The following is a 25885-nucleotide window of genomic DNA, read 5'->3' as shown; positions in this document are numbered from 1 at the left end:
AATCCGAATGAATCAGAAACGATTCCGAACCGAATTGATTTGAACCGAAATTTGAAAAAATATGAATCGATCCGAACCGAACCTAACCAAATATTGTTCGCCATGCACATGTCTAATGTGCAGTGCGCCGGCTCACTGAACCCAGACTACAGGAATCCCCTGGGCTACTACTGATTGAGTGAGGTCGCAAACTTAAAATTTTCCATTCGCGAACAGCGAACGCAAACGTCCGCAATATTTCGCGAACGGGTCGAACTGCCAGTTGACTTCAATAGCAGGCGAACTTTAAAACCCACAGGGACTATTTCTGGCCACGATAGTGATGGAAAAGTTGTTTCAAGGATACTAACGACCTGGACTGTGGCATGCCGGAGTGGGATCCATGGCAAAACTCCCACAGAAAATTACATAGTTGATGCAGAGTCTGGTTTAATCATAAAGGGCATAAATCACCTAACAGTCCTAAATTGTTGTTGCGTTAAAACATCAGGTATGATGGGTGGTATCGATCAGGTAGTGTAAGGGTTACGCCCGCCTTCACAGGACAGGAGACCAATACTCCCCGGTTTAACGCACCGCAAAACAGGCCATTTGCACAACCGCAAACTCCCCATTTGCACAAGGGTTGATACCAACCTAGCCATGGTCCCATTCCTTGTCCTCACTGATGTCATTGAAGGGCTCTTCCTCCACCCAGCCACATACAACACCAAGGGTCCCAGAAAGGTGACAACAAGCCCCCTGGGACGCCTGCTGTGTTTGGGTCTTCCCACCTCCTCAAAGCCACCTGTCCTCCTCTGACTACTCTTCGTCAGACTCCTCTCTCTGCATTGCCTCTCCTCTGCGTGATTATAAAGTGTGGTTAAGTAGTACTATTCTATCAGTTTTAATCCCTGTTACGCCCCCTATCAGGGGACGTGTATATGGCATGAGTTTGAGGAATCGGGAGATGGAAAAAGGATGCTTGGTCGGGTACCTCCTACTGTCAAAGTTCGGCACTGCGCGTGCAATCGTGGGCCGGAGTGTTTAGCCGACGGACATTTGGCAGACGGACATTTGGCCGACAGACATTTGGCCAACGGAAATTTGGACGGAAACACAAGTGGATGTCAGATAACAGTCCGCCACGAGATAATTTGATAGATAGATACATAGATTAGATAGATAGATCAATAGATGCAATAGATACATTTGATAGATACAATAGATAGATAGATTTGATAGATAAATAGATACATTTGATAGATAGATAATTTCCCAGACAGAGAATTACAAGACGTGCATTCTGGGACCCATGGTAAGGTTCCCAGAGGCAGTTGCGGCACCAGGGGACGTGTATATGGCATGGATTTTAGGAACCGGGAGATGGAAAAAGATGCTTGGTCGGTCCTTCTACTTCAAATTTGCGGCACTGCGCGTGCAATCTACTGTGCCACCAGATATGAGTGGTGTGTTAAGTAGTACTATTCTTATCAGTTTAATCCCTGTTACGTCCCCTATCATGGGACGTGTATATGGCATGGATTTTAGGAACCGGGAGATGGAAAAAGATGCTTGGTTGGTCCGGCCACGAGATAGATTTGATAGATAGATACATAGATTAGATAGATAGATCAATAGATGCAATAGATACATTTGATAGATACAATAGATAGATAGATAGATTTGATAGATAAATAGATAGATTTAATAGATAGATAATTTCCCAGACAGAGAATTACAAGACGTGCGGCTAAAACCCATGGTAAGGTTACTTCCTTTTGCACAATCGAGTACAGGTTGGGGATTGCCTTTTGTGCATTGAAATTTCGGCCGGGTACCTTCCACTGCGGTGTCCCCTATCAGGGGATGTGTATATGGCATGGATTTTAGGAACCGGGAGATGGAAAAAGATGCTTGGTCGGTCCTCCTACTTCAAATCTGGGGCACTGCGCTTGCAATCGTGGCCGGACTTTTAGCCGACGGACATTTGGCAGCCGGACATTTGGCCAACGGTCATTTGGCTGAAACACAAGTGGCTGTCAGATAACAGTCCAGCCACGAGATAGATAGATTTGATAGATAGATAGATAGATAGATAGATGCATAGATTAGATAGATAGATCAATAGATGCAATAGATACATTTGATAGATACGATAGATAGATAGATTTGATAGATAGAATAATTTTCCCAGACAGGAGAAGTACAAGACGTGCATTCTGGGAATTCTGGGACCCATGGTAAGGGTTCCCAGAGGCAGTTTGCGGCAACAGTGGACATGTATATGGCATGGAGTTTAGGAACCAGGAGTATGGGAAAAGATGCTTGGTCGGGTCCTCCTACTTCAAATTTGGGGGCAACTGCGTGTGAAATCTAATGTGCCACCAGATAGGAGTGGTGTGTTTATGTTGTACGTATTCCTATCATTTTAATCCCTGTTACTGCCTTTTTTTGGTTTGGTTTTGAAGCCACAGTGCATGCACCAGAGGCCAGAAAAATTTGGCATGTACACATGCCTGAAAAATTAGGTAGTGTTGCAGCAGCTGCTGTAGCAGCGGCCAGAAAAATTGATGTCTGTTTCCCAGGCAGGAAAGTGCCCTAAAACAGGTGGGCTTGAACTCCTAGTGTGGTGGCGGAGTAAGTCACGCAAGGTCATCCGCATTCAAAGATAAAATACAGCACCGGTGGACCAGTTTTAGGCCAAGGCAGCTCATCTCATCAGGCCTTTTTTAGCTCGAATGTATCGCCCAATGTCAGTCCCTTTGGGATCCATCCCTCATTCATCTTAATAAAGGTGAGGGTAATCTAGACTTTTTGACCTAGGGCGACTGCCTCTGCTCAGTGACAATACCTCCTGGCTGCACTGAAGGTCCGTTCTGACAGGCCACTTGAAGCGGGGCAGGCCAGAAGTCTATCGCAAATTGGATAGCTCAGGCCACAGGTCAAGCCTGCACACCCAGTAGTCAAGGGGGTTCATCACTCCTCAAGTGTCGAGATCTGGAAGTTAAGCGAAGTAGGTCTGCTACCTGTCGTCGAGTCGTTCTCGAGGGGTGGACCCCGAAGGGCTTGGGGCGATGCATAGGAGTTAAAAAGCTCTGCATGTCCTCCATCAGCAACACGTCTGGTAAAGTGTCCTGTCGCTTGCAGCGTGGTCGTGGGAGTCGGAGGATTACTTCACCTCTTCCCCTAGATTCCTGTGTGGCTGTGACATCACCCTTATGCGCTGTGTAAAGCATACTTTTTAATTTATTTTGGAACTGCTGCATCCTTTCCGAATTGCGGTAATTCGGTAACATTTCAGGCACTTTATGCTTATACCGGGGGTCTAGTAGCGTGGACACCCAGTAGTGAAGTTCTCCTTCAGCTTTTTTATTCGAGGGTCACTCAACAGGCACGACAGCATGATAGACCCCATTTGCACAAGGTTGGATGCCGAGCTACTCATGTCCCGTTCCTCGTCCTCAGTGATCTCACTGAAGGTATCTTCTTCCCCCCAGCCACGTACAACACCACGGGTAAAAAATAGGTGACAACGAGCACCCTGAGATGCCTGTTGTGGTTGGTCTTCCTCCTCCTCAAAGCCACATTACTCCTCAGACTTCTCTTCCTCACAATCCTCTTCCAGCGTTGCCGCAGGTCCAGCAAGCGATGCTGATAAGGCTGTTTCTGGTGGTGATGGTGACCACAACTCTTCCTCTTCATGCTCATCTACGGCCTGATCCAGCAATCTTCGCAGGGCACCGCTCCAGGAAGGAAAACAATATGGTATGAGTCACGGATGGTGCCTTGTGCGACTGACTAGTTGTCACCTCCTCAAAGAGGATACATGAGCCTACAGGCTTTGCACATGAGCGTCCAGGTAACGTGCAAAAAAAATTCCCAGCTCCGCAGAGGCTGTCCTAGCACCCTGGTCATACAAATAGCTCGATAACTGGCTTTTCTTGTTTGAGCAGGCGGTTCGAACATTAGGGAGTGTTGAATTCCATTGTGTCGGGCTGTCCCAAATCAAGCGCCGCACTGCTTGTTGTTTCGCCGCTGGGATATCGAAAAGTGCGCCATGGCTGTGTAGGAAGTGAACGCCTCAAATGGGCCACACACCTTCCTGGCCTGCTTCAGGACATCCTGTAAGCCTGGGTACTTATGCACAAAGCAGTGTATGATCAGATTACACACATGGTGCCATGCACGGCACATGTGTCAACTTGCCCAATGTCAATGCCGCCACCAAATTACTGCCGGTTCAGAAACCACTGTTGCCGGATCTCCAGTTGGTGGGAGTCAGCCACTGATCCACCTGTGCGTTGAGGGGCGGACAGAGTGCTGGTCCGGTGTGACTCTCTGCTTCAGGCAAGTCATCCCCAAGATGGCGGGACAGCTGCCGGTATCCGGGAGGTGGAATAGTACCTGCGGAGCTGGGGGGGGTGCCGTTTGATGTGGAGAAAGACACAGCAGCAGAAGAGGACTCAGCCGAGGAGGTTATGGGAAGATGGATGGAGTAGGAGGAGTAGAGATGTGGCAGCAGGCCTGCCTGCAAGTCGTGGCGGTGTCACCAACTCCTCCTCTGGCAGAGCCACGCAGTCCATGCTTGCAGCCCATCAGCAGGTTTACCCAATGCGCAGTGTAGGTGATAGTACCTGCCCTGACCAGTGCTTTGCAGACCAGCTATCAGTGGTCATATGTCCCTGCCCAACACTGTTGCCAGATATGGCCATTACTGTCCGTCGCACAATCGAGTACAGGTTTGGGATTGCCTTTGTGTGCAAAGAAATTTGGGCCGGGTAACCTTCCACTGCAGTGTCCCAATAGCTAGAAATTTTTTGAATGCCTCAGACTCCACCAGCTTGTATGGTAGAAGCTGGTAAGCTAAGAGTTTCAGGCAAGCCAGCTGTCAGACGCCGGGCATGGGGGTGAGCTTTGTGACATTGGCTTCTTACGCTCAAACATGTCCTTGACAGACACCTGACTGAGGGCAGATGAGCAAGAACTGCTCCGGAAGAGGAGACGGAGTGGCGGATGGTTGAGAGGGGGCAAGGAGGACAGCAGTGGTTGACGTGGCTGAAGATGCTGGACCAGGAGGGAGGATGCGGGCTTTGAGTTTGTGTGCTGCTTCTACGTCATGTGTTGATCCCATAGGCGTTTGTGATTTGCGATCATGTGCCTTCGCAAGCAGTGTGTACCTAGTGGGGGTTGGACTTCCCACGAACCAGTTTCTTTGGTACAGGGTTGCAAATGGCATCGCTGTGTCAGAGGCAGACACAACAAAAAAAATGCCACACTGCTGAGTTCTACGATGACGGCATGCTGGTGGGGGGCAACAGCATGCGTTGATTGGCGTGCTTCTGGCTGACCCCGGTGCTGATGCATGCTGTCTGGACTGTGCCACTAGCTCCTTGCGACGACCTCCCCCTGCGTCCGAACTCATCTCCTCCTCCTCCTCTCGTCTCCCCATCTAAACTTTCCCTCTGTTTATCTTCTCTGCTAGCGGCACCCACGTGACATCCACGGATCGCATCGTCATCATCAACTGCTTCACGTGTTATCTGACAAATCAACAAAGGGAGCAGCAGCGGGTACAACATCATCATCATCACACCGTTCGTCCATGTCTGGAATGCGCCTGACTGAGACATATCACTGTGTATCTACATCCTCTGTCAATGATGGTTGCGCATCACTCAGTGTCTTCCAACTGATGTGTAAAAAACTCCTCTGACAGATTGAGTGAAGCGGCTGTGGTGCTAGTGTTGGTGTGGAACTTTTCGAGTTCATGGGACGTGGCCTCTGAACACTGAGCATTATTCTAGGGCCAAAGGGAATCACAGCACCACAACCACGACGGCACCTGCGGGTAGCCTCTGCCTCTGCCTGTCATTTTTTTGTTAAATGTTACACTTACACTACTATTAAATAAGATATGAGTGGTGGCACTGGCAAGTGGGGCACAGTATACACTGTGAGCCTGACACAAAAAGCAGTCGTAAAAGTTTTTATTTTTTAAATGTACACTTACACTACTATTTAACAAGATATGAGTGGTGGCACTGGGGCAAGTGGGGCACAGGTATACGCTGTGAGCCTGAACACAAAAAAACAGACTGATGTTTCACAGTCCAAAAGTTTTTAGTTTTTTAAATGGTACACTTACACTACTATTATACAAGATATGAGTTGTGGCACTGGCAAGTGGGCCCATATAAGCTGTGAGCCTGAAACAAAAAAGCAGACTGATGTGTCACAGTCCAAAAGTTGTTTTTGTTTGTAAATGTACACTTACACTACTATTAAACAAGATATGAGTGGTGGGCACTGGGCAAGTGGGCCAGTATAAGCTGTGAGCCTGAAACAAAAAAGCAGACTGATGTTTTCACAGTCCAAAAAGTTTTTTTGTTGTTTTAAATGTACACTTACACTACTATTAAACAAATATGAGTGGTGGCACTGGGCAAGTGGGCCCAGTATAAGGCTGTGAGCCTGAAACAAAAAAGCAAACTGATGTTCACTGTCCAAAAAGGTGTTTTGTTTTTAAATTTACACTACTGTTACAACAGATATGAGTGGTGGCACTGGGCAAGTGGGCACAGTAGACACTGTAAGCCTGGCACACACGCGGCAGGCAGGCAGGCATCTGCAATTAGATTACACAAGCAGACTGATGTTTCACAGTGCAAAAAAGGTTTGTTTTTTTTAATTTACACTACTGTTACACCAGATTTGAGTGGGGGCACTGGCTAGTAGGGCACAGTAATATACTGTGAGCCAGCACACACGCTAGCAGGCAGCAACTGCAAAGTAGATTACACTAGCTGACTGATGTTTTCACAGTCGAAAAAGTGTGTTTTTGTTTTTTGTTAATTTACTACTACTGTTACACCAGAGTATGAGTGGTGCACTGGGCAAGTGGGCCTGGGCACACAGTGCTGCAGGCAGGGCAACTTCAATTAGATTACACAAGCATACTGATGTTTCACAGTCAAAAAAGTTTTTTTTTTGTAAATTTACACTTAGTGTTTACACCAGGATATGAGTGGTGGCACTGGGCAAGTGGGCCTGCAGCACACCTGGCAGGCAGCAACTGCAATTAGATTACACTAGCAGACTGATGTGTCACAGTCAAAAAGAGTTTTTTTTTTTTAGAATTTACAGTACTGGTACACCAGATGATGAGTGGTGGCACTGGCAAGTGCGTGGCAGGCAGGCAACTGCAATTAGATTACACAGGGAAAAAATGATGGTTCTAGCCCTAAAAGGGCTGTTTTGGTAGCTGGCCCTTACAACAGAGTCAGCATGAGTCCTGCGAGACTGTTTGGACACGGGCATACACTAGCCCTAGCTTCAAGGTCCCTATTAAAGTCACCACTGCGACATCTGTCCTCCTCCTCCCGCACTAACTAGGTACAGCTTCCGAAGTAATTCGAAAAGGGCTGCTGGTCAGAGCGGGGAAGGGTCTGCGGCGGTTTGGCGGAAGAGGGTCTGCAGACCTGTGAAGACAGGTCAAATTGGACTCAATGATGATGATAGGGGGCGGATCGAACGGCGAGCGACTGGAACTATTCGCCCTCTGCGAACTATGGCGCGACCATACACTAATACTGATAACGGATCTTCGTAAGAAGAAGCAAGTGGAAAATAACTTGTACATTACTACTGGACTTTAAATAAAACCAGTGCAACAGATAGCGGTAAACAGCTAATAAACCCCTCACATGCAACTCGTTTCTCAACCTAAAAACCATTTCACCAGGAATGTTAAACAATTAAACACAGCTACCTTAAATCTACATGGCCACCAATCAGAGCTCATGGGGCGTGATTGTCTCTTGCCCCTAACAGTAATACTGTGTATAGTACTCCCAAATGACCAAACCCTTTCACCCCATTCTTAACATATTCAATTAATATTTGATAACATGATCTGTAGATCCTAAAATAATAACCAATTTGAAACGGAATACCAGTATCAGCATGAAGGGGGCAGGGTCCCAGCCCAATTCACATCCCAATAAGGTTTGTTATTCAGTTTCAGAGTATAGAGTGTCTGGCCCATTGGGACAGCGAATTGTATTGGGACCCCAGTTAACTGTTACGCTTGACTAAAATGTTAGACAAAGCACTTATAAAATACATTTAAAAGTACAGTTACGCTCATAATAGCAATAATAAAAGGGCTCGTATTACAAGTCGAAAGTAAACACAAACGCTTGAGCGCAATCCCGATTTACGCTAGAATGATTACTGTGTCCCAAAAGCTCTGCTTAACTGTTTTGCAAAACAAAAAAGTGTCACAAAACACATAAAAATACATTGCACAAAAAAGTTATAAGATATGAGGTCTCAGGTGTTAGAAAAAAAAGTCAGACAATGGGGTTTAACATTGAGATACATAAATATACGTCTAAAGAAGTATGTGTTTATATAAATATATATATATATATATATATAGTATATATATATATATACTTGCAGAGATAGGTGCACTCTCCCGAACAGAAGTATAGTTGCCAGGGTGCTGAATGCAGGTTAAAATATAAGTAATAGAAGACAGTCACAGCACTCACTGGTCTTGAGCAAAGCAAGAAATAGGTTTAATTAAGTGACGTTTCGGGGACAGCTGCCCTTCATCAGACCAACAAACCAATAAGGAATTACAAACATTTATACCCTCTTAGACCCTCCTCCAGTGTGCAAAAAATGCGCCAAAACGGTTGCCAGGGTAACGAACACTTGTAAATAAAATACATAAATAAATATACACGGATATATACAGAAATATACATAGCTATATATATAGGAAATGTATCCCATATACAGAGAGGACAGTGTACACAATAATGACAAAATATACAAAACTATGCTGCAGAAATTTATCTAATTCCAAAATGGTATGTCATATAAGAGCTAATATGTATCACATAAGCCCCGTAAATGTAAGTAGTGCCAAAGATATATGCCCAACATCGTATATGTAACTCCAGGACAGAACTATTCCTACTAGATTACGAGTTAAGTCCTAAGTACTAATAAGACCTAATAGGGTACAGGCACATATCATTACGGATAGACTTGCACAAAACGTATCACAGAAAAAATAAATGTATAACGATATGGGGGAATCACTGACCCGTATAGCAAGATAAGGCTGTGTATGCGCCTGCAGCAGCACCACCAGTAGTACAGCACTCCCCGTCAGTCAGCCAGAGCGCTTGTGTATCTACCTAGAAATAGGCAGATCGGGTTATCAAGTTTCTGATAGGATAAAGTGGGCGTGCCTGCTGGGCCATCAACCTATAGAACGTCTAACCACATAAGTACTAAATGTAACCTAGTACAGATCCTACATACCCCAACCTGTACTGAGTAATTCAGGGGGAATGAGAATAGGAGCACTACTATACCTGGGAGAGGGTGCTATGTACGCTAAAAATAGATAGACTGAGATGCAAAACGGGGAACTAGCTAAAAACAGTCCCATAGGGGGAAATAACAGTAATCCTAGGGGTGGGAAGCAAATATCCCCAGTCTAATGTATAAATAAGGCCGTGTACATAACTCTAGCCCCACAGACACCCCCACCCCCCCGCAATCAGATCGCAAGAAACCTAGAGTATCTGTCTACAAATAACCTGCCTGTGTTGATAGGCTAAAAAGGATGCGCCTCCTGAGACACCCATCTAGTGTCCTTATTGACACATAAGCCCTAGATACACATAAACCCCTAAATATAATGCCCTAAGTGCAAGGGGTAACGTAGAGGGAGTGACTGAGTGGGAGGATACCGCCAAGGGAAGAGATCACTGTAAGGAGATGTTAAATTATGTAAAACATGCTGCAGCAATGTTAGATGACACCGGCAAACCTAAAAACTACAGCATGGAGGTAGACCTGTAGTGCAAAGTCATATACATGCTAGAGGCGGGATGTACATACCCACAGTATGTAGGCAAATGTGGGTGCTAAATCCCAATCATCCCAATCAGTATCTATACCCATCCCAGTGACAGCAGGGGAGACGCAAACAGTAGGCACAAATAGGGGAAACAGAGGGGCTAGCCATACAGAGCACAATATCAATATAGCAAGATATATATAGACACAACAGGCTAATAATAGCAGAGGGATACAGAGGGTCGCATCACCATTAGATACATAGTGCATACAAATTACACAGAGACAGTCCATAATTATACACCTGTGTGACGATCCAGGTATGAACAACGTCTCAATCCCATAAGAAGACAGGAAAGGGGAAAAGTATGTTCTCCGGAGGTGATACCCCAGAGCCACAGACATGGCAGGTGGATAATGTTTCTACAAAAAACAATGCCAATCATTGTCCATGTTTAATCCTTTAGTATGGAACATATCCAATTTATAAATCCACTCTGCTTCCCTTTGTAATAAAAGTTTCTCTCTATCCCCACCCATTCTCAATGGGGGTATGTGATCAATGAGCATAAACCTAAGATCCTTAACAGTGTGCCCTTGTTCCATGAAATGTCTTGCAACCGGTTGGCGCTTTTACCTTTATCAATTGCTGCCCTCATCGCGTTTTTGTGGTTAGCCATTTTTTTATATCATCACAGGTCTTACCTATGTAAAAGAGCCCACAGGTGCAGCTCAGCATATAGATGACAAACTTGGTGGTACAGGTCAGGTGATGTTTAATCACATAGCGTTGGTTATTGTGGAGTTGTCTGAACTAACTTCCTTGAAGCATAGAATTGCATGTGGTACAGCTCGGGCATTTGCATGATCCTAGTTTGGTTGACCCTGTATGGATGTTGGTACTATAGCTTTTGACCAGATCGGTCATCATCAGTATGTCCCTTAGGCTCCTTCCCCGTTTGAATCCAATCCTAGGAGGTTCATGTCTCCCATACGGTAGTGATCCATCTGATTTCACTATGTCCCAATGTTCCCTAATAGTGGTGCCTAGGCTCATAGACTTGGGGTTGTACGTAGTGACGAAGTTTGCTCTAGGCTATCTCTGCTGTAGCCCCAACCTGCAAATTTTAGTTCCATCTCATCCAGTTGCTGTTTACAGCGGTCATCAGAGGTGTTGTTGCGAATTACGCGTAGCATCTGTGCTTTAGGGATTGCCTTAATTAGAGATCGTGGGTAACAGCTGGAGGCGTGGAGTAGGGAATTCCTCTCGGTCTCCTTCTTGAAGAGCATGGTCCCCAGTGTTGTGCCTTCTTTGAAGATTCTTAGATCCAAGAAGTTGACTTGTGAATAACTCGTACTCACCTTGAGTTTCACTGGCACATCGCTTGCGTTGAGATTGTCAGTTCAGTCCATCAGAGATTTCTCTGTGCCCCTCCAAATTAGTAGGATATCATCGATATACCTCTTGTAGTGTGTGACCTGTGCATGTTCATATACCTTGAAGATCTTCTCCTCTATGTACTCCATGAACAAGTTGGCAAGTGCAGGTGTTCGAGCCCATGATGGTCCCAGTCAGTTGGAGGTAGAATACTTTTTCAAATTTGAAGTAGTTCAACTTCAGACACAGGGTAAGTAGTTCAACGATGAATTCAGGAGGTGGGCCCACATAGGGGTATTTGTTCATACACTGGAACACAATCCATATGCCCATCTCATGCGGGATGACAGTATATAAGCTGGTAACATCCATGCTGGCCAGAATGTCATTAGGCCCAATGTCACCTATCCGTCTAAGGATTTCTATAAGTGACAGTGAGTCCAGTAAATACGACTGCATGTTAAGGACAAAGGGTTGAAGGAGTGAGTCTATGTAGGTGGCTATAGGTTGGAGGAATGATCCCCTTGCAGAGACGATGGGGCAGCCCGGAGGTGAATCCAGTTTCTTATGAATTTTGGGCAGAGTGTAAATAATGGGTCTGACAGGGTATTTTACCACCAACCAGTCCCTAAGGGTAACATCTATCCACGGTCTCTGGTGGGCCTGCTCTATGACACCATCAATACGGGCTTTGTAGGTAATAGTCGGATCACAGGGTAGGGCTTTATAGGTGTGGATATTCGCTAATTGTAAATCAATCTCCCTTTTATACTCAATGTAGTCCTGGATCACGATAGCCCCGCCCTTGTCAGCAGGGAGGATCACAATGGATGCATCATTGGTTAGTGACTGTGTGGCTGCCCAATCTCCAGATGTCATGTTGTTTCTGTGCTTAGGCATGTCAGTGTCCATTGCTCTCTGTTGGATCATTCGAGTAAAGGTGCGGATACTGGGATTAGTAGTCGGATGTTCAAAGGTGCTGTGTTTCTTGAATCGGTGTCCCTTATCTTCCAATTTCGTCCCTTGGAAGAAGTCACCCAATTTGAGCTGCCTTTGGAACTTGATGAACGTGTTGAAGTCGTTGTGTATAGTGGTCGGGACAAATGATAATCCTTAATTCAGAACCGCTCGCTCTTGATCAGTCAGGATGTGTTGGCTAAGATTGACCACTACATCCTCCTCCGTCTCGGCTGGAATGGGGGTCTTCTTCCAAAAGCCCCCTCCTGATGTGCGGGTCTCCCGTCTCTCCCTCTTGCTGCTGATCTGGTGGTAATGCCTAAAAAAGGCTGTGCAGAGGTGGAGGCTTGAATTGCTTGTCCTTGGACATCTGTTCCGTCAGTGTCTGACTCAGAGCTGGTATCAACCGTGTTTTGGTGCCTGTTGGTATAGGCCCTCTGTCTCCTCTGACATTGTGGCTGATAATAAGTTCTCTCCTCTGGTCCCAGAGTCCATCTGTACATTCTCATATCCCTGTAGTCCTCTGTCACATAAACCAGCTTCTTATTTTTGAATGCTACCATGGCATTCTTATCTTCCTTTAGTTGTGTGGAGATCTTTTCCATCCAGTTTTCAGTGTTATCGTGTGACAGAATAATACCCTTTGCATCCTCAATGCATGCTATCTCGGTCTTCAATTAATTTATTGCTTTGCTCAAGACCAGTGAGTGCTGTCTTCTGTGTGTGCACATGTGTACATGTGTATTTATGTATTATATTATTTATATATATATATATATATATATATATATATATATATATACACATATAAACACATAAATACATAATTATACATATATAGACATATATATAAACGCGCATTGGGACCCTTTTCAGTTAAGTAGATTGTAAAAGCATTAATATAATATATTATATAGTAATAGTATAATAATATTAATATTTATTTATGAATGAATAGAACATATTCTGCTATGTGAAGAACATTTGAATGTGAAATATTCATATTTTGAAGTCCGGTTAGCACACTTAAGAATATGCAGTCAGGTTTACACACGAGTAGCGTGTTTTTTTTGCTCCATTGATTTTAATGGGGAAATACGTTATCGCCAAAACAGTTTACTTTAAACTTGTTATACTAGTGCTACCCGACACACGCAAAAAGCTTACTTCTAGAGGAGTTAGCATTCGAGCGGGAGCATTAAATACCGCTCCACTTTAAGGGGGAGAAAATCTGTCCTTTTAAGTTGATGTTTGTCTGACTGGCTGAACCATCCATCGCCACAAACATAGAAAAAAAATTCAGCACTAAGGGCAGCTAGCAGCAATTAGGGATGGGCGAATGCTTCTAAAAATTCAAAATTTAAAACTAATTTGGATACATTCGTTCATTCGAATCGAATTTCGAATGTTTATATAACATTCTATTTTCGAATTTTCGTTTTCAAATTTTTCAATAAAATTGAAAATATTCGTTCGAATAATAGAATGTTTAGCTATGTATTCATTCAATTTCGAAATGTAATATTCGAATTCGAATGTGACATTCGAATTCGAATGGGACATTCAAATTTGAAATAGTATTTCTAGTCTATAACTGTGTTTAATAAATGTAATATTTGAATTTGAATGCTACATTCGAATTTGAATGTCACATTCGAATTTGAAATAGTATTTCTAGTCTAATACTGTGTTTTAAATGTGATATTCGATTTGAATGTGATATTCGATTTGAATGTGACATTCGAATTCGAAATAGTATTTCTAGTCTAATACTGTGTTTTATAAATGTAATATTCGAATTTGAATGTGACATTCGATTCGAATGTGATATTCGATTCGAATGTGACATTCGAAATAGTGTTTCTAGTCTACAATTGTGTTTAATAAATTTAATATTCGAATTCGAATGTGATATTCGAATGTAATATTCGAATTCAAATGTGACATTCCAATTCGAATGTGACATTCGAAAACTGTAAATAACATTCGAAAATCGAATTTTTAAAAATATTCGTTCTTATCAACATTCTATTATGTAAATCGAATTTCTACAATAACATTCGTTCTAACATTCGAATTCGGATATAAATACATTCGCCCATCCCTAGCAGCAGTGTGTAAAGAAGCATATATAATGGTACGCAAAGAGGATAATATTAATATATTAACTGTAATTATAGTCAAAGTACTAAGATTTAATATTAATGCTAATTTTGAAAAAAATGTATTACCTTTTTTTATTATACTTTAAACATTTGTATGAAGAAGCTTATAACATTTTCAAAAGATTAATCTTTCATGTTTCAAATACTTTCCAATGTATGATAAGCTTCAAGAGGTACATTTGATAATACTAGTAAACAAGAAAGTTTTATTTTGAAATTGCACTCTCTTTATTAATTATGAAAGTTTAAAGGAATAGTGTAGTCAAAATTAAACTTTCATAATTCAGATAGAGCATTCAATTTTAAGCAACTTTCTTATTTACTCCTAGTACCAAATTATCTTCGTTCTCTTGCTATCTTTATTTTAAAAAGCAAGAATGTTCGCATAGGACCTGGCCCATTTTTGGTTCAGCACCTGGGTAGCACTTTTTGATTGGTGTCTAAATGTAGCCACCAATTAGCAAGTGTTACCCAGGTGATGAACCAAACTTGGTCCCGCTCCTAACCTTACATTCAAATAAAGATAGCAAGAGAACAGAGGAAAAATTGATAATAGGAGTAAATTAGAAAGTTGCTTAAAATTGCATGCTCTATCTGAATCATGAAAGTTTAATTTTGACTAGAGTATTCCTTTAATGTCTCTTTATCAGTAGCTGAGTAGCACAGATATTATGTAACAAAACCTTAGAGGAGATCTTACCTATTGAATAAATATAATAGGCTTTATATGTAATCATTCTGTATTATTCTTTTTTTTTTTTACAGCATCCAATAATGAGCAAACCAATAATCAGAATGAGAAAACTATAACAACTAACATTAGCATAATCAATTCAAAGATGGAAAACTGTATTTTTGGAGATCGTAATACTATGAAAATTGGTAATAAGGACAGCGATATAGGTGAGATCATAATTTTCTGCAGGATTTAAAGGACTAGCGGATATATTGCACTAGTGGATATCACACCACTTGAGGACTGATCAGCACTGTGCATGTCTTGTTTTAAGGCTAAAAAATAATGCTGAGGGGGTATTTTTTTAAAATATTTACCTGAGCAATTTGTTTTAAAGATTAAGACTCAGGGTCGATGATTAAAAGTTCGCCACCAAAAATTTGAAAATCCAGGTTACGCAGGGACAGTCCAAGTGTAATTTTCAAAGAAAATGGGCTGTCCCTGGCGAGCTGTCTGCCATAGAAATAATGAGAATTCTCTACTATGTGAAACTTCTTAATGGCAGACGAAATACACAAGGAGAAAACGGCCTATATTTAAACTTGAATTTTACACCTAATATAAATCAAAATACGCTGTTTTCAGTGCACTGTAGCTTAAATATGCTGTTAATTTACAGTTAATTTTGTATGCATATGTTTTTCTTTCAGAGTAATTAGTATTTTGAGTATTTTGATAAAAGCTCACCACATTTTAACTGGCGCAAAAAAACAGTGAGGTCTGTAGGGCGTAAATGTTTAGATAATTACACTTGGATTTGAGAGATATGCCCATGTTCAGCAGTAGAGGACCTACTCAAAAGAGAACCATCGTGCAAACATTTTTTGGGCCCCCAAAGCTAACTCAGTAGTAAGTAATAGTAATAATATACATGCTGCTCTGTATAATGATTTTGAGGAAAGATAGATAGATGATAGATAGACAGACCTGCAACCTGCCTGCATTAGTATTTTACACATTCTGCACACACCTATGTATAGACTGGCTACTATGGGCCCCTCCCAGGCACTTGGGGCCTGGTGCCACCTCACCTGCTGCACCAATGGTAGTTTCGTCCCGGATGTTCAGCCCATTTTACCAAAAAACAGCAAATTACACTTTGTATTTTGTACTTATAAGTACGATTTCTTTGTGTTTTTTGTACACCCAGTGTACATAAATTTATGATTTATGCTGTGCATATTTCATATTGATTTATTCCTGTGTAATTTACAAAGAAATTTTTAATAATTCATAATGCATCATTACACCAGGGAAATAGAAGTACTGGCGAGCATTGTTTAATAATCTCTTCAGCCAAGAGACCTTTAGATCATCGGGCCCTAAGTATGCATGTATTTTTTTTGTACTGGAATGTCCCTTTAATGTGCTTATAAAAAGCTTCTGATTGTTTTCTTCTTTATTGTTTTAAACCTTTTTTAATAATCAGGCGCTTTGCATGAGAATGACGTGTGGTACAGGTTGCGAATAAGCAGCAGATGAAGTTTGAGTGTTATAACCAAATGTTATTCAATTTGATTCCTGTGTGTCAACCTTGGTCCCATAGATCATTCTGTTGTGCATGTCTTGTGGTCACAAGATCTTGCACAATTTTCTGCTGAGAGTACAGCGCTTCACTCATATAACTGTATAAGGGATAGTGCAGGCTCACCACAGTTGCTCCTGCAGAATGTACAGGGACACAGTTGACAAACCTGAAGGCAAAAGAGAGGACAGGGTAAACTTGATTGGAGGAAGTCTCACTGTTCATCTGACTTTCTTCACTACAGGATCATCTTGCACTCTTACTACGTAGGATTATGTTTCTACTCTTATCTCTACTCTTTCTTCAAACCCAAAACTTCTGTTCTCCACTTTCAATTCCTTTCTCCACCCACCTCCATCTGTTTTTACAACTTTTCTCTGGCTCAAGACTTTGCCAGCTACTTCAGTAACAAAAAAGACTCAGAAATAAAATAATCTCTTTTCACACTAGCAATCTCTACCCACTCAATCACAAACATCCTGCACCTACATATCCATTAATTCAGGAAGTTATTTCCTTCATATCATCCTCCCAGCTCCCTTCCAGTCCTCGTGGTCCCATTCCCTAACAATTACTGACCTTCCTCTAACCCACTGTTACTTCTATCCTCACACATATTTTAATCTCTCCCTCGCACTGGTATATTTCCCTCATGCCTTAAAAATGTACTAGTCACATATATCCTCCAAAAAATACTTTTCTTGCTCCACCACCCCATCCAACTACCGTCCCTTTTCCCTACTCCCCCTTGCCTGAAAACGTTTGAAAAAGCTAGTATATACACGTTTATCCCATTTCCTCACATCAAACACTCTCCTTGATCCATCACAATCTGGATTTTGTCCACAACACTCAGCAAAGCAATCGTTAAAAGGGCAGTAAACCCACCAAATAATGTAATATAATTCTGCACATAGTGCAGAATTATATAACATTAGCTTAGCGCCAGCTTTCTAAAGCTAAGGATTTCACAGATATTTTCCTACGAAAATAAATTTTACAGAGCGCCTCTCCTGGCTCTACTAAACGGGTCTGTTTTTTTTCCTAAGCGCATCGGGCACGCTATCTAGTCACAGCCGGCCCGATCGCACCATTAAACTGAATGTAGCTCGCCCCTGCTCTGGTCTGGTAGTAAGAGCGAGCTACATTCAGTTTAATGGCACGATCGGGCCAGCTGTGACTAGACAGCGTGCCTGATGCACTTAGGAAAAAACAGACCCGCTCAGAACAGTCAGGAGCGGCGTTCTGTAAAATTCATTTTCGTAGGAAATTATCTGTGAAATCCTTAGCTTTAGAAAGCTGGCGCTAAGCTAATGTTATATAATTCTGCACTATGTGCAGAATTATATAACATTATTTGGTGGGTTTACTGGTCCTTTAAGGGCCTACTTAAAGAAAATCTAAAAGGCCATTTCTCTCTGTTAACCCTTCTTGATCCGTCTGCAAACTTTGATACTGTTGACCACTTTAGTCCTTTAGCCTTTGTGGTTTTCTTCTAAGTTTAGTGTATCCTTTACTCTCACATCATCTGCCCTTTTGCCACATTATTTTGGGGTTCTACAATGCTCTGTTCTTGCTCCCCTTCTCTTTTCATTTGAAACATCATCCTGAGGTTCCTTAATAAAGTCCAACGGGTTTCAGTATCATTTGTAAGCTGATGATACCAAAATCTATCCCCCTGCACCTATCCCCCTCCTTACTGATTTGTGTCACTAATTGTCTTTCAAATATTTCATCCTGGATGTCATCTCACTACCTCAAGTTAATTCTCTCTAATACTGAGCTCCTTATTTTCCCCACTTCTTCCAATCCCCCTAATCCCCAACTCTCTCTAGCTATTAATAATGATAATAATCACTGTTTTTACTTTAGTTATGTATTGGCACTTCTTTTAACTATAACAGCATTTTGGAGAACTGTTTGGTTCAGGAAAGCCTCCTACGTTGTATGCTAAAATAAATTACACTCTCTGAAATTTCTAAAGCCAGGCTAGGTGGTCTCATAGTCCTGAAATCTAGCATGTTGGCATTTGTTCTATAGATCTAGTGTAATATGTTTGAAGGGGTTTTATATAGTTGACTTACTGGATTCATGTATTTTGGTGCCTTTGTCTAATGTGAAGGACCTCATAAATCTAATGATCTAATGACAGGCTAGCGAGATTATCTAAAAAGTCTTGTCAGTACTGTGAGGTCACTTAAAGAATGTTTGAAAAGCAAATTTTAGCTTGAGTGCTGTTTATGTGCAGGTCTCTGGGTGTGAAGGAGAGATACCTACATTACAATATAATATTGGACAAAGTTATTTCTCTCCATGCCAGCAAGTTTTTGATAATCAGGCCCATGTTAGTAGATTAACCTCTTCCTTTGTTGTCCTTTGAGGAGAGATAAAGGTTAGATTCTTGCTGTTTGTTCAGTGATCTCAGTTTGCTAGAATTGTCTAGTTACCGCTTCCTAGTGCCAAAAATAACCTTGTTCTTTGGGCTTGAGATTTATTACTGGTATTTGTAATAATGAGAATATATTATCTTTTTTTTTGAGGTTGCTGATTTGGTGATATATTATTATAGTATATTTATTATTAGTATTATAGTATAGTATGCTTAGTATTATAGTATTGGATAATTATTATTAATATTGTATTGGAACTTTAAATGGGACTGCATCACTATAGCACTAGTTTCTGCTTTTGCTTCTGGAATTAATATATAGTAAAGGAATATGGACTGATGGAAATTGTGCAGATATTATTGATGTCTCTTATTTCTGAGATGTTATATCCAAAATAAATAAATAAATAATAATAAAATAATGAAATATATATATATATATATATATATATATATATATATATATATATATATATATATATATATATATATATAATAGTGTTGGGACAGATATTGTGAACCAAAACATATTTATAAAACAATACACCTTATGACTTTTGGGAGACATGACTACACGTTGACACAAATTCACATCATTCTTATATGCTTGGAGCAGAATTATCATTCAAAATTATGTCACAGTTTGGAACACAAACATTTCCTAAAATCTCTACCTCTACATCATCAAGATCTGTAATTGTGAGTCTAACACACAGAGTGTGACATTTGTAACTGCATTTTAATGCCTTGCTTTGTTTTTAGGTTTTGATGCTGAAGGTGAGGCTCCATTCCACCAAAATCAGTTTGACCAGGAAGTTGAACAAGCCACAAATCCAACAAGCTATCAATCACAAATAGGCAATAATTCAAACAATATTTCCAGGAAGTGGGATGTTGAGCATGCTTCTGAGACATGTAAAATAAATGAAGTACCAACGACATTACTAGATGCAAGAGGTAATCTGGCCACTGCTTCAGATATTTTCTATTGTGATCTACTACAGCTACCATTACAGGAAAAAGACATGGGAAGGTTAGCAATGTAAGCTTTCATTCTAATCATCAGAATTCCTGTTCAAAAACATCTTATGGTACATTTTTTTCCCCTTCTTTTCAAAAGCATTCTAATTAATTAGAAGAGCTGTCACTCAATTTCTTAAAAAAAAAAAGTTAAATTAAAAATGCTTTTCAAGGGGGTTTGCCCATGGATTTTTATACATCTTCATAACAGCAAAAGATACTTAAAGCAAAATTAAAATACTGTATGACTACAGCACTGTAGCTAAGAAACATCTTGAAGGTGTAAGCAAAACTGAAGGGGGCAAATTGAATTGAATTAATTTAAAAGCATGTATAAAAACTATGGGACTGAATTATCAAGCTCCGACCGGAAACACCAGTTATGGAGCAGCGGTCTGTAATCCGCTCGACCGCTGCTCCATAACTGGTCCACCGTCTCTGAGGCTATGGTTTGCAATCCGCCTTATTCCTATACGATCAGGACTGATTAACACCCTCTGCTAGGGGGCGGCATTGCACAAGCAGTTCTAGTGAACTGCTTGTACAATGTTAAATGCTGACAGCGTATGCTGTCAGCATTCAGCAATGTCTGTCGGACATTATACGCTACAGCGTATCATGTCAGACAGACATTGATAAATTGTCCCCTATGTATTCAATTTAAATGCACTTTAAATCACCTCTTTCTTTTGTGTAAAAAAAAAATAGTATGTGGCCCATGTTCCCTAGAGAGGCTGAAAAGAAAATTCTCTAACTTAGATTTTCTTCAGAATGCGACAAATAGCCTAAACCAGATACTGATTTGCAGCATTTTGCCAAAAAGTATACAAATCAAGTGTAATCTTTTTCTGTTGTAAAATTAGTCTTACAGCTTTGAGAAGTGGGTTCAACTGGGTATATTTAATGTTGTCTCATAGATCTCATTGTATTTTCTAAGCATGTTACACCCACAGCTCTTGCAGTTTCTCACCAAATGAAAGCTGGCATGTTTATATCAAATTAACCCTTTGGCTGCTAAGTCATTCCCCACCTGGTGCTAAGATGGTTTTGAACTTTTTTTGTTATTACTTTTTTAAAATATATTTATTTTTAACTTTTTAACTTTTTTCCAGATCCCCAAGACTTATACCGTTGGAAAGGTTAGGTGATTACCTTTCCAATGGTTGATCTTGGGGGTCTGTAGCTGCTTAGATGCCTGAGATACAGGCTTCTAAGCAGCATGCCCCCATCTCCCTATACTTGTCCATTGTCAACTTTAAATAAAGTTGCATGGTGATGTCATCACGTCATTGTGCGTGACGTCACTGCCCCAAACGTGAAGCCCCAGCAATTCCTGTCACTATAAAGGCCAGATCTCCAGGGTGGGAGTCAGTGGGATCCCCCAGATTGCCCTCAAGGTGGATGAGTGCTAGCGACGGCTATGAGCCGTCATCAGCACCTAACTGGGACAATTTGCGACAGCTCAGAGCCGTTGTTAGCACTCAAAGTGTTAATATGCAATGCACTTATTGCTTTGACAAAGATAATATGTCTGCAAAACTAGAAATGAATGCAAAGTAAAGCAAGCTAAAAGCATCGTCATTTGATTTGTATTTGTTTAAAGATATGTTATCAGTGTTGGGTGAACACTTACATTCGTTATCCCCTGCACATTTTTCAGTTCCTGATAGCTTTATTGCTTTCTATGGCAGGCAGCTTGCCACTTCCTGGGATTTCCAGGTTCAGCCTTCTTTTTCAGGGACCTGAGTGAGGGATGCTCAAGCAATGGTCTCAGCGATATTTCCCTCCATGCCAGTAAAGTTTAGAGAACTGGACCCTTTAGAGCACTCCTGATGTTTCATTACTACATTACCCATGAAGATTATGTACTCTGAAGTTTAGCTGAGCATCATGAGAAATTTAGTTCTGAAACATCTGGAGGGCCAAGGTTCCCCATCCCTGCTTTAGAGGAACATAAGGACAGCAAAGGAAGTGTAGCTCCCTTTTATACCATAGACATCAGCAGTGAGTGAAAGACAATATAAAAACAATAAATGAATACTAGGTACTATAGTTTAACTAACACTAATTCATTCCATACTGGCGATTATTAATATGTTTAAAATCTGTTTTCCATTTAACCAATAATATCAATTCATGCTGAATGTCATAATTTTGAGAATTTTAATAAAAAATTAAACATTCAAATGATTTATTTCTATCCTTAAAATATTTAAGTTGCTAAAAATATAAATTGACACTAAGCAAAAACATTAACTTTTAAAAAGTCATCTACACAAGCCAAGATGTGCCCTCCATAAAGGCTAAACAAAAGATTTTCGAAAAAAATGGAGGCTTTTTGTTCCTATACAAGTTATAGGGGATGTTATTTGCTATTAATCTTATCTCAAAGCTACGGGACCTCTAACAGGGCAGGATTTCATTATAGTTGGTGTAACTAAATCAGCAGATCTACACTTTGCCAGGTGTCCAGTTTTCAACCAGACTGTCCAGCATTTTAGCAAGCTGTCCAGTAAAATATTCACAAAAATACTGGACCCTTAAATGCCCATTTCTTTAAGTCCCTGTATGTTAGCTAAATGTAAAATGCCTCCTATGTATCAAGACAGAACAAATATGGAGCAGAAAAAAGTGGGGGGCTGGCAGCTGAGGAGATAAAACTATTGATTTGTTTGTTGCTGACAGTTAAGGATTAAAATGGCTGCACAGTTGCGTAATATATACATGTGGGATTAAGAGTGGGGGCCAAGGTAGAGCATTTTGGGGGGCATTATGTGGCTGCCCCTGCCATCATGCCTAGTCACTAATATATTGTTCAGTATTTTTGTGTAGGACATCTGGTAACTGTAATCACAAAATATGTGCAAGTACATATTCCTAGCCTTCCTTAAAAAGTCCTAACACCTCCAGGTTAGGATACTTAAATGAATAAAAACAAAAAGTAAAGGAGGCGCTTCAAAGTGAAGCTGGAAGAGTGCAAATGTATATAAAAAACACCTCTATAGATACTTAGTATACCTTAAAACGATTAATCTTAAACTTAGACAGAGCCTTCAATATATCTCTGGTAACAGTATATATATAAAGTGATAATTTATCTCGAAAGGACACTTCACATAAAATGGTTAAATGAAAATTTACTAAGACAAAATTAAAATATTACAATTCTAAAAATGACTGATATAAACTTCAAAAAGTCCAAAGGCAAACCGTACCGGCTAGTATCCCAAATCAGTATCGCTAGTAGTGTCTAAAAGTTCAATAAGTGGATTGTGTCCATGTTGGTAATACAATAAATAACAGAGATAGTACTTTGTTTACAATATTTCAAGTTGAAATATAACACAAAATTAGGTGTGTGTATACACACACACCAAAGCAGCGCAAAAATGACCTGAAAGTTAAAAATTAGATTTCATATAAAAAATATAGCAATACCTAAATATAAAAAAATATATATGAAATTACAAATATAAATAAAACAAAGTCCAATAGTGTGAAAGCAAGGAAAGTTCCTTAAACTTGTTCCAAAATGATAAAAAATCAAAGTAGTGCAAAAGGCTCCAGCAGCTCCTCTGGGACAGGTGATTCCACAGACCTTGATTGCAAACACGTTTTCTATAAAAATAGAGAAGAGAGGAGCGCGGACTCAAATGCAGAGTAGAAACAGTTTAATGTACAATACACACGCCAAATGGCCACTCACAAGATAAAAGCATAAAATCAGCATATGTCTGACAATTGAACCATAGACTTATCGTCTCAAGCCGGCATCCTTCTGTGTCACGAAGATGTCGATAGTTAGCGTGTCCCTCCCGGTGTTTTCCAAATGCTGCCAAATCCAAGTTAGCAAGATGTATTCATGAGGAGTATTTCCCAATACAGTTCATGCGATAGTGTCCAACATAAACAGCCGTGAATAAGCATGCACACAGACACTATGATATAAGGCAAGGAAGATTATCTTGGAAAACATGGGAGGGACACACTAACTATCGACAACTTCGTGACACAGAAGGATGCCGGCTTGAGACGATAAGTCTATGGTTCAATTGTCACACATATGCTGATTTTATGCTTTTATATTGTGAGTGGCCATTTGGCATGTGTATTGTACATTAAACTGTTTATACTCTGCATTTGAGTCCGCGCTCCTCTCTTCTCTATTTTTATAGAAAAAATATTTCAAGTTGCTGGAATACCTCCTTGAGTCTTACCAAACTCAGGGCTTTTCTCCTACCGTTTGAAATAAGTGTCAGCTCTCTCCTGGAGGATTTTGAATTCCTGGCGGACTAAGCGGTTTCATCGCTATCTTCAGATCCTCTGTGTAATAATAAAACCTCTCAGAAAGGAAGAAAAAGGCTCCAGAATTTAAACCGGTCTAACCGGACAGCAATTAGATGTAAATTATTCTCGCTTGTGGTCAGCTGGTGACGATAGATGGAGTAACTGCAGTTACCTTTCTTGCTGTACTCTAATCCACATCTACGCGTTTCGCCCTTACCATGGACTTTTTCAAGAACTGTAATCACAAAATATGTGCATTTTGAGGTTTTCTGTGCAGTTGTAAGTCCCTTCTTATTCTCTAGAAGATAACATTGTCTTGCCCATGTTTGAAAACTACAACTGCAGTAACTCCCAGAGATTAGCGCTTGCAAATATAGCTTTTTATATATTGTATATTGAAAATTTGTGGATCAAATGTAAATGTGTGAAATGTTGGATATATATTTTACTGTATTTTTTCTCCTACAGGTGTAGACTCTGTAGCCATTAACTGTGCAGCATCCTGCAAAGGCTCTAACCATCCTCTGGACAGCATCTCTTTTACTGATTCAGTGATTACAAACTCTAGTGATGGTATTGACAACACAATGAGCCTGCAAGAATATGACAGTGGGATTGGTGAGTAGAAGGTGTTTGTCTGCAAGAATGTCTGATAAACATGGACATTCTCAGAAAAATTTCTGGGAAAGGAAAAGTGAAAATGTTCAGACCATAATAATATCAATTTAAACAAATAAATAAAATATATATTTACAGGTTTGGCACATATTCCATTTTATCACCCTACGCAAATACAGTAATTGCATTTTTATATTGACCACGTGAAGCTAAAGGGTCATGTTATACATATATTGATGTATAGGGTATTAGGTATTTTCAATTTTTACATATATTGGGCTTGATTACAAGTGGATAGCTAATTTATCGTGTGCCCGTAAATGGGCAAAATCACCCGTTTATGGGTGCATGATAAAAAACAGCCATTACAAGTGGCTGGTTATTACTACCACAAGCTCACTGTAGCAAGTAGCGCTCCAAAAATTAATCAGAGGTCAGACCTCTGGTTAATTTTCCAAATATTACCCAATTGCCTCCAAAATAAAGCATATTGTATGTTTTTATTAAAAAAAAAATGTTGCATTTTAAAAAATAAAAACAAACTGCACAAATCAGTTTTTAGAAGTTTAAGTTGGCGGGTATGGGGTGTTAGAAAAAAAAAAAAGTGCTGAAAAGTACCTTTACATTGCGGTCTATGAGAACCGTGTGTTCCCTGTAAATATATATGTATATGCTTATATATATATATATATATATATATATATATATATAGTAGTAAGCAATTTCCAGTTCAGCCCACCAGTAGCCAACTCGCCTGGGTGCAATAATATACCATGAAATAGAAAACAAGAGAATGCACTCTCAGGACTTTTCCACAAAAAAACCAATTTAATGGAATGTTTTCGGGGTTCACAACCAACATGCTGATGAAGGGGTTGTGAACCCCGAAAACGTTCCATTAAATTGGTTTTTTTGTGGAAAAGTCCTGAGAGTGCATTCTCTTGTT

At 40.5% G+C, this 25885-nt stretch overlaps 1 protein-coding gene across 3 annotated transcripts in view; it reads left to right on the top strand.

Moving 5' to 3' along the window:
* The window catches only part of LOC128640550 (uncharacterized), a 127050-nt gene that overhangs the window by 49281 nt on the left and 51884 nt on the right, over positions 1-25885 (top strand). For all 3 annotated transcript variants that reach the window (XM_053693029.1, XM_053693034.1, XM_053693023.1), the window contains 3 exons: positions 15130-15267; positions 19777-19971; positions 24790-24939. In XM_053693029.1, coding sequence (XP_053549004.1) covers positions 15130-15267; positions 19777-19971; positions 24790-24939 — 483 coding nt within the window. The remainder of the gene's footprint in view (positions 1-15129; positions 15268-19776; positions 19972-24789; positions 24940-25885) is intronic.

This window comes from Bombina bombina, chromosome 1 (genome assembly GCF_027579735.1).
Source record: "Bombina bombina isolate aBomBom1 chromosome 1, aBomBom1.pri, whole genome shotgun sequence".
Taxonomy (NCBI): domain Eukaryota; kingdom Metazoa; phylum Chordata; class Amphibia; order Anura; family Bombinatoridae; genus Bombina; species Bombina bombina.
This window is presented reverse-complemented; position numbering and strand designations above follow the sequence as displayed.